This window comes from Dromiciops gliroides, chromosome 3, assembly GCF_019393635.1.
Source record: "Dromiciops gliroides isolate mDroGli1 chromosome 3, mDroGli1.pri, whole genome shotgun sequence".
Classification (NCBI taxonomy): Eukaryota; Metazoa; Chordata; class Mammalia; order Microbiotheria; family Microbiotheriidae; genus Dromiciops; species Dromiciops gliroides.
The window spans coordinates 337,580,097-337,607,354 of NC_057863.1; the positions used below are offsets into that span (position 1 = coordinate 337,580,097).

General features: G+C 41.8%; 1 protein-coding gene across 1 annotated transcript in view; it reads right to left on the bottom strand.

Moving 5' to 3' along the window:
• ITGB5 (integrin subunit beta 5) overlaps positions 1 to 20,557 on the bottom strand; it is a 188,662-nt gene extending 168,105 nt beyond the window's left edge. The window contains exons 1-2 of the mRNA XM_043997337.1: positions 19,816 to 20,557; positions 4,288 to 4,373 (exon numbers count right to left, since the gene is read on the bottom strand). Coding sequence (XP_043853272.1) covers positions 4,288 to 4,373; positions 19,816 to 19,885 — 156 coding nt within the window. The 5' untranslated portion in view covers positions 19,886 to 20,557. The remainder of the gene's footprint in view (positions 1 to 4,287; positions 4,374 to 19,815) is intronic.
• Between the last annotated feature and the right edge of the window lie 6,701 nt (positions 20,558 to 27,258).

Below are 27,258 nucleotides of genomic sequence, written 5' to 3' on the forward strand. Positions count from 1 at the left end.
ATGGACAGGTGGGGCAGCTAGGTGGTGCACTGGATAAAGCACCGGCCCTGGATTCGGGAGGACCTGAGTTCAAATCTGGCCTCAGACACTTAACACTTACTAGCTGTGTGACCCTGGGCAAGTCACTTAACCCTCATTGCCCTAAAAAAAAAAGAAAAAAAAAAAGGATGGACAGGCAAAGAGGTGAAGAGGGGGGAGGCATTCCTCCAGAAACAGAAAACAATCAGAGCAAAGACAGGGGGCTTGTTTAAAGGACAGAGAAGATTCCAGATGCAGTTGAAGCATAGGATGCATAAAAGAGACTAACATGAGAAGGCTAGAAAGGTAGGATGGCACCAGATTGGGAAAGGCTTTGAATACCAGAGTACTTTGAATTTTCCTTGATAGGCAATAAGGAGCCACTGAAAAATTGACACGTAGGAGCAGATATGTTCACATAAGAAAGGATATTCTGCTAGTGGTAAGAAGGATGGATTGGGAGGGGGGGTGGAGCTAGGTGTCGCAGTGGATAAAGCACCAGCCCTGGATTCAGGAAGACCTGAGTTCAAATTTGACCTCAGACACTTGACACTTACTAGTTGTGTGGCCCTGGGCAAGTCACTTAATCCCCATTGTCCTGAAAAAACAACAACAACCAAAACCAAAAAAAATAAATTCTATCACAACCAGCTCCCCCACACACACTTTCCAGTGTTTGTACACCTTATGCACCCCTAGATTCTCTGTGATCCAGCAACACTGGCCTAAATCCTCCATCTCCAGACTCTGGTCATTCTAACTGGCTGTCTGCCAGGCCTGCAGTTTTTCTCCTCTTTATATCCATCTCCTGGCTTCCTTTGCCTCCTTCAAATACCAGCTAGTTTGATTACCTCCAATCTTTTCTGTTTATATAATTTGTATGTAATGGTTTTCATGCTCTCTCTCCTGTTAGATTGTGAATTCTTTGAGAGCAGGGAGTGGCTTTTGCCTTTCTTTGTAGTTCCAGCCTAGCACAGTTCTTGGCACCTAGAAAGGCACTTAATAAAGGCATGTTTAATGACTAGTAGGAAGAAACAAGGGATAATGATGCCGAGAAGTTCTGAGGAACAGAGAAAGAACACTAAGGAAGTTCATGTCCCACATCCTTATAAGATCAAAACTTTTTCTTTCTTTCTTTCTTTCTTTCTTTCTTTCTTTCTTTCTTTCTTTCTTTCTTTCTTTCTTTCTTTCTTTCTTTCTTTCTTTCTTCTTTGCGGGGCAATGAGGGTTAAGTGACTTGCCTAGGGTCACACAGCTAGTAAGTGTCAAGTGTCTGAGGCCGGATTTGAATTCAGGTCCTCCTGGATCTAGGGCTGGTACTTTATCCACTGTGCCACCTAGTTGCCCCAAGATCATAACTTTCAAATTAAAGTTGGCCAGAGTCGAAACCACACACCACCACCCCTGCCCGTTTAGTTTTATTATTTTATTTTTAAAATAGGTTTTAATAACTCAGTGTTCTTACATTACTAGTACACTGCACCTCCACCACTAAAATTGAAACCTCCTTTGTAACAAAGGGGATAAAATGGATACAGTTGACTCATCTGACAATATACACAATTTCCTGGTCTCATAGTTCCCCACTTCTCTGCTGATAAAAGGGACAGGATGCTTCATTATCTGTTCTAAGGGATCATTATTGGTTTTTCACTTGCTCTGTTTGGTTTCCTTTCAAGGATATTTGTAGTTACATAGTTGCAGTCATTGTACCTATTCCTCTTCTGCTTCTGTTAGTTTCACTCTGTATCAGTTCAGAGAGATTACCCCATGATTCTCTGAATTCCTTATACTCTTCATTTCTTACAGCACAATAATATTCCACTTTATTAATATAATAATGTTAATAGCTAGCATTTATATAAGGCTTTAAGGTTTGTAAAGCAGCTCTCAAATATTACTTCACAACAACCCTCTAAAGTAGGTGCTACTATTAAGTATATTTTACACTTGCAAGCAACTGAGGCACTGGGTAGTTAAGTGACTTGCCTGGAATCACATTGCTAATAAATATCTGAGGTTGTATTCCAACTCAGATCTTCCTGCCTCCAGGACCATGATTCTATCTACTATAATATCTACTTACAGTCAGTCTGTTGCCTCATATGCCACAGTTTATTCAGTCATGCCATAATGAATTATTTCCCATTCTTAACTACCACAGAAAGGTCTACTATAAATAACGTGCATATACACTGAATATATACTGAAACTCTGTTTCTGTCTTTGACCTCTCTAAGGTATAAAAATATCCTAGAGTAGATGAGTCAAAGAGTAAGAAGAGTCTGGCCAGTTTTCATGTATAATGCTAAACTGTTATAGAGAAGAATCATAGCAATTCACAATTCCACCAAGAGTATATTAATCTTCTCACAGTTCTTTCAAAATTAAATATTTTCCTTTTTTGGGTTATCTTTACAAAACTGCAGGGTGTGAGATAAAATAAACATATTGTTAAAATTGCTTCTCTTATTGTTAGGGATTTGGAGGGTATTTTCAAAAGGACATTGATATTTTTCCATTCCTTTGAAAACTGTTCATATTCTATGCCCAAAGGGCTATGGGGCTGTGCACACCCTTTGACCCAGAAATACTACTACTAGGTCTGTATCCCAAAGAGATCACCAAAAAAAGGGAAAAGGATCCACAAAAATATTTCTAACAGCTCTCTTTGTAGTGGCAAAGAACTGGAAATTGAGAGGGTGCCCATCAATTAGGTAAAGGCTGAACAAGTTGTGGTATATGAATGTAATGGAATATTATTGTGCTATAAGAAATGATGAGCAGTCAGATTTCAGAAAAACCTGAAAAGACTTAAGTGGACTGATGCTAGGAGAACATTGTACACAGTAACAGCAACATTGTGTGATGATCAACTGTGATAGACTTAGCTCTTCTCAGCAATACAATGATCCAAGGCAATTCCAAATGACTTATGATGGAAAATGCTCTCCATATCCAGAAAAAGAACTGTGGAATCTGAATGCAGACTGAACCAACTATTTTTCATTTTTTTGTTGTTTTTTCTTTTTTGAGGTTTTTCCCTTTTGTTCTGATTCTTCTTTCATAACATGACTAATGTGGAAATTTTAAAAAAGAAAGTAGTTCATATTCTTTGATACATCTATTGGATGCATATATTTACATATGTGTGTATATTTCTATATACGTATATGCATACATACATATGTACACATACATGCACATATGTACATATGCACACATGTAATCGCTAAGTATAAGTTTGTATATTATGACATTGTTAGTGATACCGATTAAAACATTTTTCCTATTCTACAGTTTCTCTTGTTATTCTATCTGCATTAATTTTGTCTGTGAAAACAATCCCTTCATATTAAAAATAGAAGAGTGAGGCCCAGATAGGTTAAGTGATTTGCTAGAATCATATAAATAGTAAGTTTTTAAGGTAGGATTCAAACATACTCTTCCTGACTCCAAGTCTTTGATAGAAAGTAAATTTGATAGAGGTGTTAAGTTTGTGTATTAAGCATTTCCTGATTAGATCACTAGGTTCTGACAATCTTAAAGCCACTATCATGCAAATATGCTAATGAACAACTTTCAGAACTTGCAGAAATAGCAGCTGCTTTAAATCCAAAGATAGTAAGAGCCAATTTATAATGTTTGTACTCTGATAAAAAGCCAATGTAACTATTACTAACATTCCCCAGCATTCCACATGCAGATATTAGAATGTTATGTGCCAAGGAGGTAATCCCACAAATTCAAAGTTGCTAGTCTCTGTCTATAGGGTTCAGCAAAGGATTCTGGCCCTAAGTTCTTAAATCAAAGTGAAATGAAAACACATCCCTAAAAGCAAAGAAGCAATACAACTAAACAGCAACTGGAAATGATGCTTAAAAGGTTTCATGATTTGACAGAAACCTGCTGTGTATTGAGGGATGTGCTGGGAGGAAAGGAAAGAAGGAATTGGTAGTCTCTGATCAAGCCCCTTTAGGGGAAGTAACCAGGTAGCATGGCGAATAGAGAGCCGTGAGCCTAGACTTAGGAAGACCTGAGTTAAAATCCAACCTTGGACACTTCCTAGCTGTGTGACCCTGGGCAAGTCACTTCATTGTCTGTCTCAGTTTCCTCATCTGTAAAATGAGAATATCAATAGCTCTTACTTCCCAGGGTTGTGGTGAGGCTCAAATGGTATAAATGTAAAGTGCTTTGTAAGCCTTACAATACTAGATAGATGTTAACTCTGCTTATAATAGCAACCTTTAATCCTGCTTCCACTCCTACCTCTTTGGAACACCAAGCACATTTTGGGTTGATGAGCAGACACTCTTCACAGGAGGTGGCACTCCCACTTGTACAGATGTTGAGACCTTCAAAGACAAAAAAAACCAAAACAAAATAGGTAGTCAGGGATTTTCAAGCTATTACTTTAATGATGAAGCTTTTGATCTGGGGGCTACATGCTACTGAGCGACCATTTGTTCAGTAGAAAAGACCCCAAATTGTATCTCTTTCTCCCTTGCTATTCAACAACAATTAAAAAAAAAAAAACCATCAGATTTTCCATTCTTCCATTCTTATCACCACCGACCTCCACATCATACCCTCACTCATAACATAAATATTTGGTTTTTGTTGTTTAGTCATTTCAGTTATGTCTGACCCTTTGTGACCTCATTTAGGGTTTTCTTGGCAAAGATACTGGAGTAGTTTGCCATTTCCATCTCCAGCTCATTCTATAAATGAGGAAACAGGAAAACAAGGTTAAGTGACTTGCCCAGGGACTCGAAGCTAGTAAGCCTGAGGACAGATTTGAATTCACAAAGAGGAGCCTTTCTGACTCTAGGCCCGGTGCTCTATCCTTTGTGCTACCCAGCCTGTTTTCAAATAGGCACCTAGAAGAACAAAAGCTTAATATCATGGGAATCAATGGGAAAATGCGAAAGAAAGTGGTCTAACAGTAGCAGATCTCAAACCCTTATAAAGCAGTAATAATCAAAACAACCTGGTACTAGCTAAGAAATAGAGCAGTGGATCAGCAGAATAGAACAGGTACAAATTACACTAAAGTAAATGACTATAGTGATAGAGAGAGAGAGAGAGAGAGAGAGAGAGAGAGAGAGAGAGAGAGAGAGAGAGAGATGATAAAGCCAAAGATCCAAACTTTTGGAAAAAAACCTCATTATTTGACAAAAACTGCTGGAAAAACTGAAAAAGAGTAGGGTAGAAACTAGGTATAGACCAACATCTCACAGAGTATACTAAAATATGGTCAAAATGGATACATGATTTACACATAAAGGGTGATACCATAAGCAAATTAGGAGAACACTGAACATTTTATCTGTCAGATTTGTGGACAGAGAAAGAATTTAGGACCAAAGAAGATATAGAGAGTGATACAAAATGTAAAATGGATCATTTTGATTATATAAAATTAAAAAGGTTTTGCACAAACAAAACTAATGTAACAAAAATTGTAAGGGAAGCAGAAAACTGGAAAAGAATTTTTGAAACAAGTATCTCTGATAAAGGCCTCATTTCTCAAGTATATAGAGAACTGAGTTGAATTTATAAGAATACAAGTCATTCCCCAATTGATAAATGGTAAAAAAAAAAAAATCAGAACAGGCAGGTTTCAGACAAGGAAATATGAAAAAAATGCTCTAGATCGCTATTGATCAGAGAAATGCAAATTAAAACAACTCTGAGGTATCACTTCACACCTATCTGAGTGGCAGATATAACAAAAAAGGAAAATAATGGATGTTGGAGGGGATGTGGGAAAACTGGGACGCTAATCTACTGTTGGTGGAGTTGTGAAAAGATCCAACCATTCTGGAGAGCAATTTGGAACTATGCCCAAAGGGCTATAAAACTGTGCACACCCTTTGATCTAGCAATACCACTGCTAAGTTTATATCCCAAAGACATCCTCAAAAAGAGAAAAAGAACTATTTGTACAAAAATATTTATAGCAGCTCTTTTTGTGGTTGCTAAAAATTGGAAATGAAAGAAATGTCCATCAAATGGGGAAAACAAGCTGTGGTATATGATGGTGATGGAATATTATTGGGCTATAAGAAATAACAAGTAGGATGATTTCAGAAAGGCCTGGAAAGGCTTGTATGAACTGATATATAGTGAAGTGAGCAGAACCAAAAGAACGTTGTGCACAATGACAGCAATATTGTTTGAAGAAGAACTGTGAATGACAACTATTCTCAGCAATACAGTGATCCACAACAATCCCAAAGAACTAATGATCCACCTCTGAAGAACCGATATTGATTTAACATAGACTGAAGCATACTATTTTTTACTTTTTTCCAGTTTTTTTCTTTTATTCAAGTTTTCATATAAAAAATGACAAATATGGTAATGTTTTACATAACTGCACATGTATAACCTACATCTGATTGCTTACCACCTCAGGGAGGGAGGAGGGAAGGGAGGGAAGAAGGGATAAAATTTGGAACTCAAAACTTTAAATAAAAATGTTTATTATTTTTTTAAAAAGTCCTTTGCCAATGATTTTTTTTTTTAAAGAATGAAAGAAAGAATGCCACTCTCATTTTTGGCCAAATTCTGCAGCATGTCAAATAACAGTCTGAGAAACTTTTGGTCTTTTAAATTAACTATGATTTCTTTCGTACAACACTAAAATTTCTGCGCATCTTTCTTTTTCTTTAAGTTTTTTTTTTCTAATGGTCCCGGATATGAGGCTATATTAGGTATTGTCATGAAGCTGTATCACATACCAAGCATTTTGATCATTTGTATAAGAACCAACGGGCAAGCTCTTTATTAGTGATTTGAGAGGCAGTATAGGTGGGAATTTTCAAGCACTAGGCTAGAGAAAGGGAATACAAGGGAGTAAATATTTATATAATGCTTACCTACTAGGTGTTGCACTATGTACTTTACAAATATTATCTGAATTTTAAACTAGGAATCAAAAGTCCTGGCTCTGCTGATTTATTAGTCATATGACTTGGGATAGGCCCCTTTACCTCTTTGAAATTCAGTTTCTATCTCTTAAAGGGAGATAAAATCGTTTTCTAACTGGAAAGATTTGAATTTAGGAAGATGAGTCTTAATCCCTTGCACCACAGGATAGTCTATAGAAGTCCTTTCCTAAATGACATTCCTAAAGTTTCTGAAAGGCTTGACTATTTGGAGTTAAGACGGACAAGTAACTTATAACAGTTCCTAGGGAAAAACCTGACATCTTTCATTCCCTTCCTATCTGTTTCACCAATTTATTTTGTGACCATAGGGATGTCACTTAACACTCTCATAGACCAATTTCAACACCTCTGTCTGTAATAAGGATAACTACCACTGACTTCTCTCACCAGATCTGTTAAAGAAATCATTTTAGTAATGTAATTTGGACACGGTTAGACTAATTCTGGCAACCAAACTGGACAAAATTACAAGATGCCAGGCCACACCAGGTTGTCCAGAAACCTGCTCTTCCTTTTCCTCTCAAAAAAAGTGCAAAAACTATGAGTTACCTCAATGAGCCAGTGGGGAGATATCTGATGCTTTCTCAAGGGAGTGGTTCCAAGCTGGCATTAGGAAGGTCTCGGTGGCACAGTGGATAGACCACTGGGCCTAGTAGACTCCTACCTCTTCCTGAGTTCAAATCTGGCCTCAGGCAGTTACTAGCTGTGTGACCCTGGTCAAGTTACTTAGCCTTGTTTGCCTCAGTTTACTCATCTGGAAAATGAGCTGAGGAAGGAAGTGGCAAACTACTCTAGTATCCTTGCAAAGAAAACAAATGGGGTCACAAGTAGTCAGACATGACTGAAAAACTACTCAACAAAGATGAAAGATTACTTATGAATAAACATTTCCCAAAGTGAGTTTTAGAATTGAGCATTTAGGGGGCGGCTAGGTGGCGCAGTGGATAAAGCACCAGCCCTGGATTCAGGAGTTCCTGGGTTCAAATCCGGCCTCAGACACTTGACACTTACTAGCTGTGTGACCCTGGGCAAGTCACTTAACCCCATTGCCCCGTAAAAAAAAAAAAAAAAAGAATTGAGCATTTAGGTTAAGACAAACATTTGCCTTTTAACTTGATTCTAAAATGTTTATTTTATTTTATAATTATGAGTTTTTTCTAATTTTATATTTAATAAGTAAACATTATATACATGTTTTGTAAAAAATAAATATTTTACTTAACATTCATCAGTGGGAAGTTCTATATATAGCCATCATAGGGATCATGGACTGGGAGCTAGGAAAAATCTCTTTGACCACTGGATCTACTCCTCTCATTTTACAGATCAGGAGACCCAAGGACAAGGAGTATGAAGTGATTTAGAGCTGGTTGTGAGAAAATAAAGAGATGCTTCTATTAGAACAAATTTAAAAAGAATCCAGGGAGAGGGGGAGGTGGAGAATAATTAAAAGGAGGTAAAAACAGCATCTTGATTTTAGTAGATGCAGAAGAGCTGAATAGACCTACTTTTACTGAGTTCCTGAGTTTGCCTCAGTTTCTTTATCTGCAAAATGAGCTGGAAAAGGAAATGGCAAACCACTCCAGTATCCTTGCCAAGAATCACAGTCATACACTGTAGCCACCTAACTTCCCCTATACTACTGACAGGGCAACACTGAGCAGTCACTTAACTTCTCAATGTTATAGACAACGGTAAAAGAAAGATGCTGGGGGAGGCTAGGTGGCGCAGTGGATAAACCACCAACCCTGGATTCAGGAGTACCTGAGTTCAAATCCGGCCTCACACACTTGACACTTACTAGCTGTATGACCCTGGGCAAGTCACTTAACCCCCACTGTCCTGCAAAAAAAAAAAAAGATGCTGAACTGAATTAGTAGATTCTCCACTTAGAAGTTCCCTAAATCAATTAAATAAAAGGGTTTAGTCTTTATCCCTAATAATAATTATTATTATTATTATAAATTCTCATCTACTCTGCTAAAATAGCAATTTCTTTTAACCATCCAGAAGTGTATCAAAAGAGTATGTTGCAGTTAGGACTTCCTGAGAGAGGAATATTGCAGATTCTGACCTCAAATTAAGTAGAGTGAATATGCTGGTATTTGGTATCATGGAATTTTAGACCTGGGAGGCACTTGGAAGATTTGAGAATATGAATGACCACACCAAACTGTTCCCAAACTTCACCAATACATCCAATCTGTTTCCATTCTAGAAATTCTATCAGGCTATTTTGGTCATTTGGGGATTCTCTGCTCTCTAAACACACAAATGTTCCAGTGGGGCATTTGGCTGGCTGGCTGAGTCACCCAGAACCACTGTATGTATGTGTTCAAAGAAAGGAAGCAAGGAATAAAAGCTGGATCCCCAGAATGTCACGCTAGGTTACCAAAATAGGAAGTAGTAAAACCAGACTATTGACACATTTACTTTTCTATTACACTGTGACCTCCTATTTCTCACTCAACTTAAACACTTTTTCAATGATCTAAGTCTCTCAGCTTTATTAAAAGCCATAATCTTTTTTTTTTTTTAAGTGCTATCCTTACAACTTGGTAAGGCTGGAAAAGCAGTCTCCAAATACAGGAGGCAGAGGACCTGATAGATTTGAATCTCAGCTCTGGTACTTACTACCTTGGGCAAGTCACTCTCCCTCTCTTAGCCTGTTTTCCTCATCTACAAATTGAAGAACACTAGATTAGGTGATTTCTTAGGCCTCTTCCAGTTTTAAATCTGAGTGTCTGTATTAGCTACACTTTAGTGGATTTCTCTTTCTTCAATAATTCACCAATCTAGCAACTAGGTGACTGTGTGACCCTGGGCAAGTTACTTAACCCTCTGTCTCAGTTTCCTCATCTGTAAAATGAGCTGGAGAAGGAAATGGCAAACCATTCCCATATCTTTGTCAAGAAAACCCCAAATGGGGTCACAAAGAGTCAGATACGACTGAGGCCAGATTTAAAATCCCTGAATTTTCCTTTGAAAGGTATCTCACTTCCATCATTCCTTCCCAGGTGTCAAACCCTGATCAACTCACCACTCAATTATTGCAACAGACTCAATTCCAATCCATTCTGCTTCTGCCCTTTTCCCCCAACCCCACCCCCAATTAGTGGTGAACTAAAAAAGAAAGCTAGCTGGTACTGATGTCAGAGAACCTGTGTTCAAATCTTTTGAGATACGCTGCCTATGTGACCTTGAGCAAGTCACTTAAACCTCAATGGGCCTCAGTTTCCTTAAATATAAAATGAGGGGCTAGACTATGTGGCTTCCAAGATTCCATTCAGCACTAAAAGACTCTATGGCTTTTATCTCCTGATTTTTCTTCTAAAAGAGCTATTACAGCATCATATTTCCAACTGAAGAAATAGGTTATGTCAACAGGTTAAGTGACTTGCCCGGGGTCACACAACTAGTCAGTGTCTGAGGAGAGATATGAACTCGAGAACACAAGTCTTCCTGATTCCAAACCCACAACACTATCCACTGTGCCAACAGGTTGTGTCCACAGCAAGAAAAATTGCAGACCTTAACTCAAGGCTCCTTAAACCTCTTTTGCGTCATGGACCCCTTTAGTAGTCTGGTTAAGTCTATGGACCAAAGGCATAGCACTCTATCCACTGCATTACCTTGCTGCCCTTTACTGAGAAGGAAGGGTGGCTCTTAAGAATATCAGTGAGGGGGCAGCTAGGTGGTGCAGTGGATAAAGCACCGGCCCTGGATTCAGGAGCACCTGAGTTCAAATGCGGCCTCAGACACTTGACACTTACTAGCTGTGTGACCCTGGGCAAGTCACTTAACCCCCATTGCCCTGGGGGTTGGGGGAACAAAGAATGAGGATGAAAAAGGAAGGACTACAGAATAGTAGATCAATTTGTATGATATTACAGACGATCTGGAAGGAATTGAAGCTGTACCTAAGTTCTGAATTTTTTTTTAATGGGGGGCAGAAATATACTATAAATTTAATACTATGGCATATATGGTTAAATACCATAATATGGCTTATTATTTTTATTTTCTTTTTTGATGATGAGGCAGTCATTTAACATGTTTCCTCATCCACAAAATGGTAATAATAATACTTGCAACAACCTACCTCAGAAATCAGTGTGTAGGAAATACTTGGGAAACTTTAAGCACTAACATGTGAGTTATTGTTACCAGTATCATGCATGTGCTCTTTGCTCTCTAGCTAATCTTCCAGCCCCATGAACAAGCCTTACTTAATACTCCTGCTTCTTTGTCTTCACTCTGATTTGCAATCAGAGAAAGTGGGTTCAAATCCTGGTAAGGCTATTTACTTGAAAACTGACATTGGGCAAGTCACTTAACCTTTCTGGACCTCAGTTTCCTCATTTGTAAATTGAGTTGAATTAGACATTTCTTCCAGGTTTGTATCTATAAACCTATGAGCTTGTTTTTTCTCACTTACAATGTTGTTTCCTCTCCTCTCTGACTATCCAAATCCTACCAACCTTTCAGAGGATCTCACAACTGAGAAGGCTTTCCTGACCACTCCAGCCCTAATTCCCTTTTCATTTAACGCCTACAGCATCTACAAATAATTTAGCATTAACCACATTGGGACGGGGGTGTAGACCTGTGATTCCATTGGTGGAGGGAGCTCATTATGGGGAAAGTTCTTTCACAATCCAGACCTGCAAACTATAGTCTTAAAGAGTTGCCTGGTTCATTAAAAAATTATGAAATTAAATCCAGGGGGCAGTTAGGTGGCGCAGCGGGTAAAGCACTGGCTTTGGATTCAGGAGGACCTGGGTTCAAATCAGACCTCAGACACTTGACACTTACTAGCTGTGTGACCTTGGGCAAGTCACTTAACCCTCATTGTCCCGCCCAAAAAAAGAAAGAAAGAAAGAAATTAAAGCCAGGATGTGTCATAGGTTGAACTTTTTTTTTTTCCGGTGACCACAACCCTCAGGGAAGTGAGTACCCAAAACACACTCGGGATCTAAAAGCTCCCAAGACAGGGGCATCTACCCAGTAAATCAGATGGGGAGGAGCAGGGGATAGTCAGCAAGTCAGATTCAGTATCCCAGCAGTCCTAAACTTATGTTCAGAAAGGGAGTGATGATAATGACTAGCTAGAACTGTGCTAGCGCTTTCCTTTTGCACAGGAGCAAAAGTGGATCTTTAACAAAGAAAAACATTCAGTGTCATGTCTTGGAGGGAGTGGGGAGAGAGAATCTTTCTTCATCACCCAGAGAGGCAGTTTGGTGTGTAGAGGATAATTCTGATAAAGATAGTGTTGGACTTGGTTTCAGGAAGACCTGAGTTTGAATCCTGCTTAGCCAAATATTAGCAGTGTGATCCTGGGCAAGTCACTTCGCATCTGTAAAATAAAGGCACTGGACTAGATCGACCTCTAAAGTCTCTTCTGGCTCTCAATCTATAACCCTGTGAATAACAAAAAGTATTAAGGAAAAACTACAAAGCACTCTTCTTCAAACTGAGGCAGATTCATTACTGTTTTTCATAGGGACTAGACACAAATAATGTTGTTTCCTCACGTCCGACTCTTTGTGACCCCATTTGGGGTTTTCTTGGCAAAGATACCGGAATGCTTTGCCTTTCCCTTCTCCAGCTCATTTAACATTAGACTGTAAGCTCCTTGAGGCCAGGGACAGCCTTTCACCTCTTTTTGTAGTCCCAGTGCTTAGCATAGTGCCTGGCACATAGTAAGCACTTAATAAATGTTTATTGAATTTCATTTTATTTTTTAAAATCCCCTATCACTGACTCAAGGTAGGTACTTAACAAGTGCTTGGTTAATAAGGAACACTGGAGCACAAAGTTACAGAAAACACTGTCTCCACCAGCTTCTGGAAGGAAATTACAGGACAGCTAGGTGTTTTTGTTTTGTTTTGTTTCTTTCAGGTTATTTCCTCTGCCCCACTTCCACTAAAGATTCAGCCTTGGGGACAGCTAGATGGCACAGTGGATAAAGCACTGGCCCTGGATTCAGGAGGACCTGAGTTCAAATTCGGTTTCAGACACTTGACACTTACTATCTGTGTGACCCTGGGCAAGTCACTTAACCCCAGTTGCCTCAAAAAAAAAAAAAAGATTCAGCCTCCATCACCTCTAGGTGAGTTGGAGGAGAGCCACAAAATCTCTATTTAGGACTAATGCTCAGGTAACATCTTCTAATTCTGCTAACAGTGCTAACTTGCCCTCACCCAGTATTACCCATAAGGCAGCTATGATGATGGTTGATGGAGGCTTCTCCCCTGCACACCCACAGCCTGCAGGGGACAGGTAGAACCAGCATCCCCCACTTCCTAATCATATATTTGCTTCTCCCCTGCACACCCACAGCCTTTCCCCATGTTGTATACTGTGGGGAAAAAAACCCAGGGTATTGACCAAAGTGGAGGAGAGGGCTGAAACAAACAGGGCCAATAAATAAACTGCTCCTTTAAATTTATAAAGTCCATTAAACCTATTCTAATATAGACTGGGGGGGGAGGGGAACGACAAACTATACCAAGACACGAGTTCCCAAAGTACTGAACCCCAGCCAACAGATAAATGCCTTTGCAAATATCTACCCTCCTATTAGCCCAGATACACACAGCCCCATTCTGAAGGGCTTGTATTGTCTGTGAACTGTGTGACCGTCCCGAGTTATTAATATATTTGAGCCCTCAGGAGAATATTTCCATGGCCAGTCTGAAGAAGAAAAATTAGCTCCCGTGGCAAACAAGTACAAAGGGCCCATTGCCAAGTTCAGTAGATATTTTCTTCTCAGTTGCCTCAATAGCTAAATCAGCGTGGAGGACAAGCCAGAGAGGAATACTAATCAGAATCAATTAGCCCCTTCCCTCTTCTGCCACAGAAGCCTTCATAGAAATCCTCCGTTCAGGGACAACTGAGTTAAAATGTAAACCCAAGGAGAAAACAGAAGTCTGGTCATGTCTAATCCTGGCACGAGGCTAGCTGAAGAGAGAAGAATGCAGACTCACCACAGATTCGCAACTTTCTCACTGTCCCGTGTATGGAAAATAGAGAGCGGGGGAAGGGAGCTGTCACAAAGAGTCCAGTATCAGAGAGGAATGGATGGGCTTTGCCGGGACTCTATGAAATTGAGTTCTTAGACTGTTCACTAAGAAAATGGGCACTTCGGTTTTGTTTTTTTAAATAAAATAATTGAGGGTCATGGAGTACTTTAAAGTCTTCAAAGTACTGGAAAAAAATTTCTCATTAGGGAACCTTTTTTTTTTTGGCTCAGACCTGAGATTTCATTAGCTTAAAGAACTCCCAGTAAAGAAACTCCTTCTAGCAATGAAAAACAGCACCTCCTAAATTTAGGATTTCAGAATGCTGCCTGAGACATTGAGAGGTTAAGTGATTTGTTGGCCAGGGTCACACAGCTCTTATGTGTCAGAGGTTGGTCTTGAATCCAGTTGTTCCTGATACTGTGGCCAGGTTTGTCTCTACCAAGTCTCAACTTCCCCTGGAGGACTTTCTCCATCCTCTCCCCTCCCCCTCTACCACCTCCACCCCCATGACTAATTTCCTCTGAAACTGTTTCTTATTTACACTGTACATATCATCTGTGGTTGTTGTTGAGTTGTGTCCAACTCTTCATGACCCCATTTGGGGTTTTCTTGTCGTTTCCTTCTCCAGTTCATTTTACAGATGAGGAAACTGAGGCAAACAGGGTTAAGTGACTTGACTAGGGTCACATTAGCTAGGAAGTGTCTGAGGCTGGATTTGAACTCAGGTCTTCCTGGCTCCAAGTGTGATCTTGCCTCTGATCAGAGGGATTTGAACTCATATCTTCCTGACTAAGTATAACTGAGACATACTGAAATGTTTCAACAATAGGGTTTCACCTGAAAGGACTGACGGGAACTGATGCTGAGTGAGATGAGCAGAACCAGGAGAACATTGTACACAATATTAACAACACTGTGTGATGATCAACTGTGATAGACTTCTTCTCAGCAATACAATGATCCAGGATAATTCCAAAGGACTCATCATAAAAAATGCTCTCCAATTCCAGAAAAAAAGAACTGTGGATTCTGAATGCAGATTGAGCCACACTGTTTCTACTGTTTTTTGATGTTTTACCCTTTTGTTCTGATTCTTCTTTCACAACGACTAATGCAGAAATATGTTTAATGTGATTGTACATTTATAACCTATATCAGATTGCCTGCAGTCTTGGGGAGGGGAGAGGGAAGGGAGGGAGGGAGAAAAATTTGGAACTAGAAATCTTATTAAAAATGTTGAAAACTATCTCTACATGAAACTAGAAAGTAATAGAATATTTTACAATAAAAAAACAACACAACAGGGTTTCACCAACCCCTATTCTAAGAAATTTAGTTTTGTTAAATGGCTTAGATATAAGGCAGGGCCTCAAGGTGTCATGGTGGCCATTAAAAAGGAAAGGAATATAAATGGAGAAATCCCAAAGAAATCACCAAAAACAGACTGGAGATGAAGTTCTTTAAAAAGTTTTAAGAATTTGTTCCTGATCCTCAACGGAAGGAAAATACCACAGTACTGAGTTGGACATTAAGAACCAAGGCTGTAGGGGCAGCTAGGTGGCGCAGTGGATAAAGCACCGGCCCTGGATTCAGGAGTACCTGAGTTCAAATCCTGCCTCAGACACTTAACACTAGCTGGGTGACCTTGGGCTAGTCACTTAACCCCAATTGCCTTACCAAAAAAAAAAATAATAATAATTAAGAACCAAGGCTGTAAGGGGAAAGGGGGGGGGAGGAAATGAAGGTTTCAGAAATTCAGTCCTGCACAACATGACTTTCTCTAAGCTTGAGAGCCAGAAGACCCCAGTTCATCCCTCAGTCACTATTCTTACTAATTATATGACATTGTACAAGTCTTATATCCTCCCTAGGTCCCAGTTTTCTTCATCTATAAAATGGGGTTGATAATCCCTGTATTACCTGCCTGACAAGGTTGTGGTAGGGAAAATATATTATAAATTGAAAAAAGGGCATGGTCCATTAAAGCTGCTTCAGTCTACCCCGCAATTAGATTTTTCCCATTTAAAACACAATTAAGGGGCAGCTAGGTGGTGCAGTGGATAAAGCACTGGCCCTGGATTCAGGAGTACCTGAGTTCAAATCCAGCCTCAGACACTTGACAATTACTAGCTGTGTGACCCTGGGCATGTCACTTAACCCCCATTAGTGCCCCGCAAAACAAAACACAATTAAGACTTTCAACGCACTTGTGTTGATTTTAAAAAATTGGGATAGTGGTGCAAGAGGTCACAGGACAAATGCTTTTTACATTATTGAGAAATCCGGAGAAATAAAACTGAAGCCCTTCCAAGTCAGCATGGTGCAATGGAAAACTTAGCTAGAGGGTCAGGGAGCCTGGCTTCCCTTCCCCCTCTTCACCCTGCCAGTTACCACCTACCTGGCTTTGGGTAAATCACTTTGATTCTTTTTGTCTCACTTTCCTCACCTGGAAAAATGAAAGGGTGGAACTAGGTGACTTCAGAGTTCCCTCACGGTTCAAAATCTATAACCTGTATAACTATGGCCAAACCTCAATCCCTCCTTGGTACAATATGTCATATTCCAATTTGTACTATAGTTAGGATCTCTGGGATCTAGGAATCATTTTTCTCCATCTAAGATGCATACTCCATATACACTCTGTGCAGCCTGCTAGAGAGAATTGATATTAAAACCTAGAACTTTTTTTTCTTTTTGTGTTTGTTTTTGGGGGGTTTTTTTGGGGGGGGCAATGAGGGTTAAGTGACTTGTCCAAGGTCACACAGCTAGTGTCAAGCGTCTGAGGCCAGATTTGAACTCAGGTCCTCCTGAATCCAGGCCCGGTGTTTTATCCACTGAGCCACCTAGCTGCCCCACTTTTTTTTTTCTTAAGCTAAACATCAGACTAATCAACAAGACTCTGGATACTGGGATCTGGGCTTTGGTTTCTCCTTTAGTCCCTAATTAGCTCAGTTACCTTGGGCCAGTCACTTAAACTACTTAGCCCTATAATCAATCTGCCATACATTAAGATCTTTGCATCCTATGTCTCCCTTAGCAGTTATTACTAGAGCTCATCCAGAGTAGTCACCCAGTATTTGCTGAATGGATTAAATGAATGATATCTTTCAAGGTCCTTTTCAGTTTAAAATTTCTGGAAGCTCCAATCCACTAAGAGAAAGATGACTGCTCTGAAGAATGAACTTCCTGTTATCACAGATCTTGCTCCTTCTAGATGCTGGCTGAGTGCTTTTGAAGGAGTTGGCAAAATATGGCAGAGAAAGTGGGGACCTCAGCAGTGAGAAAGGGAAAACCACAAAAAGGTAATTGGAGCCCATTAATACAGAACTTTCTACCTTTTTTCCCTAACTAAGCTCTCCATTGTGCTGTAGGGAGGTCAAATCAATAGTGTTTTCCTCCCCTGGGGAAAGAGAAAATCCAATTTAAAAAAACAAAACAAAACAAAACAAAAACCAAATGCTATGTTAGACCTCCAGTGGACATTAGAGGTCATTTAGTTCTAGCTCTGGGATTTTTACTTCAATGAAAGCAAACTTGTTACTATATTAAAAACTGAATTACAAATAAACCTTTCCTATTAGCCCAGAGCCACCCTCCTCCTCCTCCTTCTCCTCCTCCTCCTCCTCCTCCTCCTCCTCCTCCTCTTCTTCTTCTTCGGTTGGGGGCAGCTAGGTGGCACAGTGGATAAAGCACCGGCCTTGGATTCAGGAGGACCTGAGTTCAAATCCAGCCTCAGACACTTGACACTTACTAGCTGTGTAACATTGGGCAAGTCACTTAACCCTTATTGCCCTGAAAAAAAACAAATTGGGGCAGCTAGGTGGCGCAGTGGATGGAGCACAGGCTCTGGAGTCAGGAATACCTGAGTTCGGATCCGCCTCAAACACTTACTAGCTGTGTGACCCTGGGCAAGTCACTTAACCCCAATTGCCTCACCAAAATAAAATATCCAGGGTTGTCTTCCGTCGTCCTGATGTATATCTTGCCACTGGACCCAGATGGTTCTGGAGGAAAGAGTGAAGTTTGTGACCTTGCACAGCCGTCCCTCACTTAAATCCAATTCAGTGCAAGTCATGACATCTGTCATGGTCCTCTTCCATAATGAAGAACAAACAAGAACAATAACAACCTTTCCCTCCTCTCCTTTTTCTTCCTCTCTTTTTCCTCCTCTCTTTTTCCTCCTCCTCCTGCTGTTTCCCTCCCACCCACCCCCTTTCTCTCTCTCTGTCTCTGTCTCTCTCTGTTTGTCTCTCTCCCTCATACCCCACAGAATGCTTACTTTTAAGTGAAGCTCACGAGTAAAAGGGAGTGAGGGAGGAGATTAATCATCCCTCTAAGCTTCTAAGAATGATATGGTGGACAAGCAAGAACTTGCTAACGATGCATTGTGAACCAAATTCCCCCAAATCCCTAGGGAACCAGTGTATGTTTCTCTGTGTGTGTGTGTGTGAGATTATTATTCTCTTTTCCCATTGCATGGGGCGGGGGTGGGGGTGGGTGGGAGACACCTCACTAGAAAATGGTGATTTGCCCATCAGTTTAATAACTTTACTCTGGGGCTTCACTTAAGAAAAGGACAAACCCTTCCCCCAAGCTAAAAGGCCATAAAGTCGAAGCCCTTAAACTCCCAGGGGAGCGTTTTTGGGGTAGTAGAAAGAGAAACTGGGTTCAAGCCTTTTCTCTCACCCAGAACACGTCGCGGTGTGACTGTGTTGCTGTAAACCCCAGAAATAGTCACTTAAATTCTCAACGCACTCCAGCAGAACTTTCTAAGGCTGTAAGGTGCAGAACAGTTAGCAGTCTATCTGCTTTGGTAGCAGTTTTCGGGAGTTCCTGACACCAAAGAAATCACGGTGAAATCACCAAAAATCACACACACACACACACACACACACACACACACACAGAGAAATAACGAAAAACCACAAACACACAGACGCGCACCCTTCCAAAGTCAGACTAAATGGCTGAGAGTAGTCCCCACGCAGGTATATTACAGATGAGTACTATAGGCAGACAGCCGGAGAGTGGCTACTTTAAACCTGGGGCTTCTCTCTTCTCGAGCTAAACATAAGCCTAGATAGCAGGGCATAGATAGCATGGCCTGGGACCTGGGTCCTATTCCGTGACTATCTCTAACTCATCCGTGACAGTCGAAACTCTAAGCTCACTCATCAGGAAAATGAAGGGAGTTGGACTGAACTACCTCCAGGTCCCTTCCAGATGGGACATTCAAAGATTCTTGGATACTGCCAAGGGAGACAAACCCCTGCCTGAGTTTACAGGCTCCTCCCTCCGGTTCACAAGGAAAACTCAGACTTCTGGCAATAAGTTTTCCCCTGGCCAAGGACATCGTCCGCATGGCTCGCACACTCCCCAGAAGCTCTGCCCACATCCATCCACAGAGACTTCTTTTGTGCCCAAGGGTACGGAGAAGCCAAGCTCCCTGTCCCTCCTCCGCCTCCGTGGGCACCTCCGAGCACAAACCATGGGCTCAATCAACAGATGAAGTCGCTGTTTACGCAGGAAGAGAAGTTGAGGAGGGCGGAGAGCAAAGCCAGGACAACATTCACTCTGGCTGGGGCTGCGCTGCTGGGCTAGAACCACCAAGTTCAGCGCGCTACATAAGAGGCAAGCAATCCAACCCTTTTCCCGCCCCCACCCTCCCACCTCAAGGCAACAAGAAGATGCCCTCAGTCCCAGAGCCTCTTTCTCCCATCCCACTTATTCCCTAACCTCGCTCCCAGAATGCTGGGGCCCGAGCTTTTGCCCTGCAGAGTTTCTGCATTGCAGCTCCGGTTGCAGCTGGGGCTTACCTGGGCTCTGGGGCAGCAGGGTGCAGAACACCAAGAAGCAGGCTGAAAGAGGCCACAGCCTTCGGGACATGTTGAGAGGCGCGACTGGGTCGCCCCGGGGCGCCCGGCTCCCGGGGCCCGGCTGGGCTAGGCTCGAGACGGCTCCAGTGGGGAGACGTCGACCACGCTGAGAGACCCAGACCCACGCTCAATAGCGGAACTGGAGACCCGAGCTGCGCCTGCTCTTGGGGCTGGGGGGTCGGGACTGGGCTGCGGGAGCCGAAGTGTGGAGGACCGGTCCAGGGAGACGAAGCCTCATTCCCGCCCCGCGGGACCCCGCAAACTCGCAGCCCCGACAGAGGCAGAGGAGAGAGAAAGGTGCTGCCGCCGCCGCCACCGCTGCCGCTGCTGCTGTGACTGCAATGGCCCGGACTCAGCCGCTACCATCCCTTCCTAAGGCTGCCCTGTTGCATGGAGGGCACGAGCCACTGCACCGCTCGCTCAGTCCCAGGCGCCGCCGCCGCCGCCCACCCCTCTGCACTGGCGGGGCAAGCCGAGCTAAGTTCTAGTGTCGCAAACTATTAAGGCTCAGTCTTCTCCAGCAGGCCAGGCCTGGCCCGAAGCAAAGACCCCGCGGGGAGTAGAGGTGGGTGGGCTGGCTCTGCACCCCGGGACCCAACTTCGGTAGCTGCAGGACCAGCTCTATCCCGCAGCTCTCTCGCGCGCCAGCACACTCTTCTTTCCTTTTTTACATCTCTCCTCTTCTCTCCTCCCCTTCCCTCCCCTTCCTCCCTCCCTGCCGGCCAGCCGGCCAGCCTCCCCAGCCAACTAGCCTCGTCCGATTTCCTCCCCTCCCTTTCTCCTCTGCTCCCCCTCCTCCCCTACTTTTCCCTTCTCTGGCCCCGCCTGAGCTGACACTCAGCCAGCTAAGTGCGAGGCGGGGCGAGCTCTGCAACCCAACCCGTCCGGCTTAGCCCTACAGCAGGGATCGGGAACTTATTCACAAATGAGATCCCCTTCTTACCGGCTCCACGGACCCCCTTCCCCCCTCCCCGCCCAGTTTTTAAAACTGACGCCTTTTGTTTTTACATCACATCAATTATTGAATATATCCCTCCCCCCCCCATTCAACAAGCTATCCCATGTAACAAAGATTTTAAAAGAAAGTGAGAGGGGGAAGGGGGGGGGGTGGGAAGAGACATCTGCAAAACCAACCTGACAAACTATTACCACACCCATGCCCCCGACCCCCGATTTCTGCAACGAAGCTTCGAAGAAAGGTTTATTTTCTTAACTCTTCTCCAGGGCCAAGTTTGGTCATTATAATTAGACATTCGGTTTATTTTTATTACAGAATGTCTTTTAAACAAATTTGAGATGGATATCGGAACTCCAAAGTTGAATTCCAACAGTTTGCACAAAATCTTATCGCTTACAACATGGGAGGGGTATAGCTGTATTTACTAGGTCAGATTATTTTGCTTTTTACCAAAGGCTTGGCAATGCTTATAGATCAAAGAGCTTCACTGCAGTAATATTCACAATATTTTACAGTTAGGTCGAGTTTCTGCACCTGAACACACGTAACAACTTGGAGTAATTTTCATGGACTCATAAGAGCAGTAGATCAATCAACAAGCATTTGTTTAAGGTCTACTAAGAGACAGGTATGTTGATTCCCCTTAGGGCAATCCAGCCCTGATTACTGAAGTAAACACAAGACTATTCTCTGACCCATTTTCCAGAAGAGGAAACTGAGATTCTAAGGCAGGATGAGACATCAACTAGTTGGAGAATCTCAGCGCTGAGTTCAAAGCAAGCGAAGGGCTCTTTTGCACTACACCATAACATACATAGCAGGCAGGACCACCAAGTAGTAAGAACACTTTTCCCCAATGGCTTATGAAATCAGCTTCCTTACTTTGCCGGTTCAGTCCAAGACCATAATTGGGCTGCTTTTTCATTTTGCCATCCGCTCATTCAACACTGCATAACAGCATTTCTGCTTCATTTGTCTCTTTACCTCCATCTTCTCCTTCCTTAAGTTTCCACCTAATGACACCAAACATTTCAACAAGGCAGTGAAAGAACTCTCGCCTTCCCCACTGTTTAGGTTTTTCCCTACTAAAAATAAATAAATAATTAAAACATCTATTCTGGGGGGCGGCTCGGTGGCGCAGTGGATAAAGCACCGGCCCTGGATTCAGGAGGACCTGAGTTCAAATGTGGCCTCAGACACTTGACACTTACTAGCTGTGTGACCCTGGGCAAATCACTTAACCCCCATTGCCCCGCAAAAAAACAAAACAAAAAAAAAAACATCTATTCTGGCATTTCCTAAATTATAATCCTGTCTCTCATATCTCTCAAATCTTGGTTTTCTTTGTCTAAACCTTCTAACCTTCTATTAACCTCCCTACCTTCTATTATTGTATATATGGGGTGGGAGACAGCTAGGTGGTGCAAATCTGGCCTCAGATGCTTCCTAGCCATGTGACCCTGGGCAAGTCAACCCATCCTGTTCGTCTCAGTTTACTCACCTGTAAAATGACTTGGAGAAGGAAATGGCAAACCACTCCAGTATCTTTGCCAAAGAAAATTCCAAATAAAGACACGAAGAATCGGACACAAATGAAAAATGACAATAATATGTCCTACCTCACCCCAAAAGGAATATAAGATCCTTGATACCTTGATAGTAAACAGAAATTTTTTTTATTAATCTTTGAATTCCCAGCACCTAGAACAATGCCTTACACATAGTAAGCTTGTGGTCATTGACTCTTTTTTTTTTCTTTTTTTGGTGAGGCAATTGGGGTTAAGTGACTTGCCCAGGGTCACACAACTAATAAGGGTCAAGTGTCTGAGGTCGGATTTTAACTCAGGTCCTCCTGACTCCAGGGCCTGTGTTCTATCCACTGTACCACCTACCTGCCCAGGTCATTGACGCTTATTCACAGTTCTAAAAAGGGAAGTCTACATTCATTTCCTATACTCCCTCTCAACTCACTGACTCTATGACCCTTTACAACCTGGCTTCTGATTCACTTCTTGACTGAAATTGCTCTCAGAAGTCACCAATGACCCCTAACTAAATTCTGCGGCCTTTACTCAGTCTTCATCCTCAAACCTGCCATATCTGACAGTTAACCAACCACTTCTTCATACTTTTCCTATGACTTCCCTGACACATCTCTTTTAGCTCTGCTTTAATCTTTCTAAATCCTTAGCTTCCTGAATTGAATGAATGAATGAACAAACAAATGAATGAATGTTTAATGTATAGCACACAGGCTCTGAATTCAACCTGCCAAACGAACCCCAACTTAAACTAGCAGGGCTTTTCTCCCCAGAGCAAGGATGCTTCTCCCCCGTCAGAGTTCCAGAGATTGCCCAAGAGATTTGGGAATTCTCTTGTATTATCACTGACAAGCCCATGTCCAATGTGGTGCCCCAATTTATGATATGATAAACATTTATTCATGTTTGCTGAAAAAGTGGGGAAATGAATGAGAAAAAGACAGTCCATGCCCTCAAGCAGCTTACAATCTAATTTTCAGTCATGTCCTGACCCCAGTTGAGGTTTTCTTGGTAGATTCTGGCCTGGTTTGCCATTTCCTTCTCCAACTCATTTTACAGATAAGAAAACTGAGGCCAATGTGGTTAAGTAGCTTCCACAGCTATTAAGTGTTGGAGGTCAGATTTGAACTCAGGAAAATGACTCTTCCTGACCCCAGGCCCACTTTGCCACCTAGCTGCCCTACAGTCTAATGAGGGCAGACAATATAAAAAAGGAATCTGAAAAGGGGGAATGAGGATGATGATGGTGGAGTCTAAACTAAGCAGAGGAGCTGGTGGCAAATGATATCATTGAACTAGTTATCATCTTCCTCAATATGTATTTGATCAATTTCTTTTCTCCTCAAAATTAAACATCAATTAGATTTTCTGAAGGGATATTTACTGAGGATGTCCTGTAAGAACAGCTAGCTGTAAAAACTGTCTTAGAAACCAGAAGCATACTCACTATCACTTCAGTCCCTAGGGAGAGTAGACTCAGATTTAAAATGAAGACTATCGACATTCTACCTACCAAGTTCCCTTCTAGGGCTGGCATGGCAGATGGACGAGTCACTCTCTTGCTTAAAGGGCATAATGTCTGAGTTGTTTCATTGCAGTGCAACAAGTCAAGCAAGTTGGCAAAGAGTTGGCTCTCATTACACTTAGCTTACCAGCAGGTTCTACCATGAACTCTAATTGTTGGACCTTTGGTGGCTCTTCCAACATTTTGAAGTTTACAAGGTTGTAACCAGTTAGTTCGATCTCTCATACTCATTCACTTAATTAAGATCAAGGCAGAATAAACACAGTGACAGCAACCGAAGAAACAGAGGTGACATGCATTTATTTTTTTTGGTTGTTTTGTTTTGGGTTTTTTGTGAGGCAATTGGGGTCAAGTGACTTGCCCAAGGCCACACAGCTAGTGTCAATTGTCTGAGGCCGGATCTGAACTCAGGCACTCCTGACTCCAGGGCTGGTGCTCCATCCACTGCGCCACCTAGCTGCCCCGGTGACATGCATTTATGGCCACATGGAGATGAGACAGCAGCAGCTGCTACTACCTCTTTCCCCACCAGAAGGTTCTCTTCATGGTCATTAGAAAAGAGAGAGATTTCCTCTGTTTAAGCCTTGTACGTGCACTCTCAGTTCTGGCTCAGCAGTCAATTAAAAGGGCTTTGGTCACTGCACATTAAGCTAACCGGAAATAGTTAGGATAGCTGCGTGTGCTCTGAATGGGGGAAGGAAAAGGCCCCTCTATCATGCATTTCTGGAAACTGTCACCAAGCCCATCAAAGCAAGTTCTTAGGGCTATACCCATTGACTAATCAATCCCCCATTACAAAGGAATGAATGAGAAGTACTCACACAGTGCCACTGGTTAGAAAAAGGTTTGGGTCACTGATTCTAGAAGATTTTAAATGCCAACTTCAACTTTTTCTGTAGATAAGGGATCCTTAATTGACTCTTCTTTCTCCCACAATCCTCATACCATTAGTTATGAAATACTTTCAGTTCTACCTCTGCATCCTCTTTCTTGAGTCTGCCCACTGTTCCTATACTCCTGTTGCCACCTCCCAGGTTCAGGCTGTTATTGTAATGTCCTCCTGTCTGGTTTCCCTTTCATTTCTCTCATCTCCAACCCTCCCTACACATAGCCATGAAAATAACCCTCTTCCTCTGTGCAAGGCACTGGAGTTACAAAGATAATTTTTAAATGACCCAGTCACTCTCAAACTAAAAAAAAAAATATCCATGGTTTCTCTATTGCCTATAAGATATTCTCTCAGCTTGACATCTGAGGTCCTCCGCAATATTACTCCAACTTAACGTTCCAACCTTATTTCAAGTTAATTCTCTTCACATTCATTCATTTAATAAATCATTTAGTAAGTACTTTAAGTGTCATACACTGTGATGTGAATATGACGACAAAGATAAAACAGTCCCTACCTTCGGGGAGCTTACATTTTGAGTTGAAGAGGGGAATAGCACGTACACAGCTAACTACACAGAAAACATGTACAAAATATGGAAGGGAAAGGACGATTAGGAGAATTCAGGAATACCGGGAGGCCAGTGTAAGGAGGAAGAGAACTCTAGGAATGCAGGACAGACAGCAAAAATACACGGAGCTCTTTCACAACCTGACTAATGTTGAAATGTTTTGCATGACTACACATGTATAACTTATATTGAATTGCTCGAGTTCTTAAAGGAAGGATGTGGGGAGGGAGAGAGGAAGAGAATTTGGAACACCAAAGTTTGTGGGGTTTTTTTTAATTGATGTTAAAATGTGTTTTTACATGCAATTTGGGTAAATAAACATTGTAAATAAAAATTTTAAAATACACAGAGTTAACAGTGCCTTTGTTGATGGAGCTGTGTTCAGAAAGAAATTTGAAATTATGCAAAGTCACTACAGAACTGAAAGGACTGAACAACAAAGCATGACTCCAAAGAGGGGAGCTAGAAAGCCATCCTCACCTCACTTGTTCTGCAGAGGTCAAAAGTCCATGAGTGCGATGCATTGATTGCACATATTTATCAGTTTTCTTTTTAAAATTTTAAAAATCTTTTTATTTTCTTTAAAAATACTATTTGTTGGGGCAGCTAGATGGCGCAGTGGTTAAAGCACCGGCCCTGGATTCAGGAGTACCTGAGTTCAAATCCGGCCTCAGACACTTGACACTTACTAGCTGTGTGACCCTGGGCAAGTCACTTAACCCCCATTGCCTAAAAAAAAAATACTATTTGTTTTTTTAAATAATAATAAAAAATACTATTTGTTATATGGGATGTCTTTCTGTGAAAGGTGAGGAGAGGGATACTAAGTGAAGTGGTAGTGGACTGTCCGGGAATATTAACATAAGAACATGGACAGAAGTGTGCTCAGGATAGAAAGGTATAGAAGTTTCTCAATCTGTACCGGAAGTGGGACTTCCTGGTCCATATCAGAGTATCAGAGCAAATCCAGCTCCTTGACAGTATGGGATGTATCATTCTTCATCTTTGCATCCCCAAGGCTCAGGGTCTTGGTTGTCGAAGTAGGTACTTATTAATTACTAACACTTATACAGGGGAGATGAGTACTATCTTTATCCCCATTTTATAGATAAGAAAACTGAGGTGGAAAGAGGTTGAGTGACTTGCCTAGGGTCAAACATCTAGGAAGTGCCAGAGGCAGGATTGTCATCAAGTCTTCTTGACTCCAGGTCTAGCTCTTTATCTACTTCACCACCAATATACATTTTTTGGAATCAAATGACAAAGAGTCAATGACTACTTTAAACAAGTAGTAAGCTTGAGGTGTAGGCTGCAACTGTGGGTAACTAACTAGAGACCAGAGAAGGCATAGAAAAACATGTTACTAATAGATTTTAAATTGAAGTATTCTACCGTTAAATTCTTTGAGGCTTGGGACTATGTACAATCTTTTTTGTTTCTTCTAGGGTCTAAAATACTGGTCGTTGTTATTGAGTCATGTCTGACTCTTCGTGACCCCATTTGGAGTTTTCTTGGCAAAGATCCTGCTATTTCCTTCTCCAGCTCATTTTACAGATGATGAAATGGAGGCAAACAGGGAGAAGCAACTTGCCCAGGGTCACCCAGCTAGTAAATGTCTGAGGCAGATTTGAACTCAGGAAGATGAGTCTCCCTGACTCCAGGTCTGGCCCTCTATCCCCATGTGCCACCTAACCGTTCAAAAGGATATAGGTGGAGAAAAGAAGACCAGAAGTTAAAAGAACCCACTCAAACCATATATGACAAGAGACAGAAGTACCAAGCAGAAGGCAGACACCAAAATCCAAGAAAATCCCATACCTGGTTTGAAACATTCTTGTAGACCAGGATTTTTTTTTTTTGGTTGTTGTTCTGTTTTTTGCAGGGCAACGAGGGTTAAGT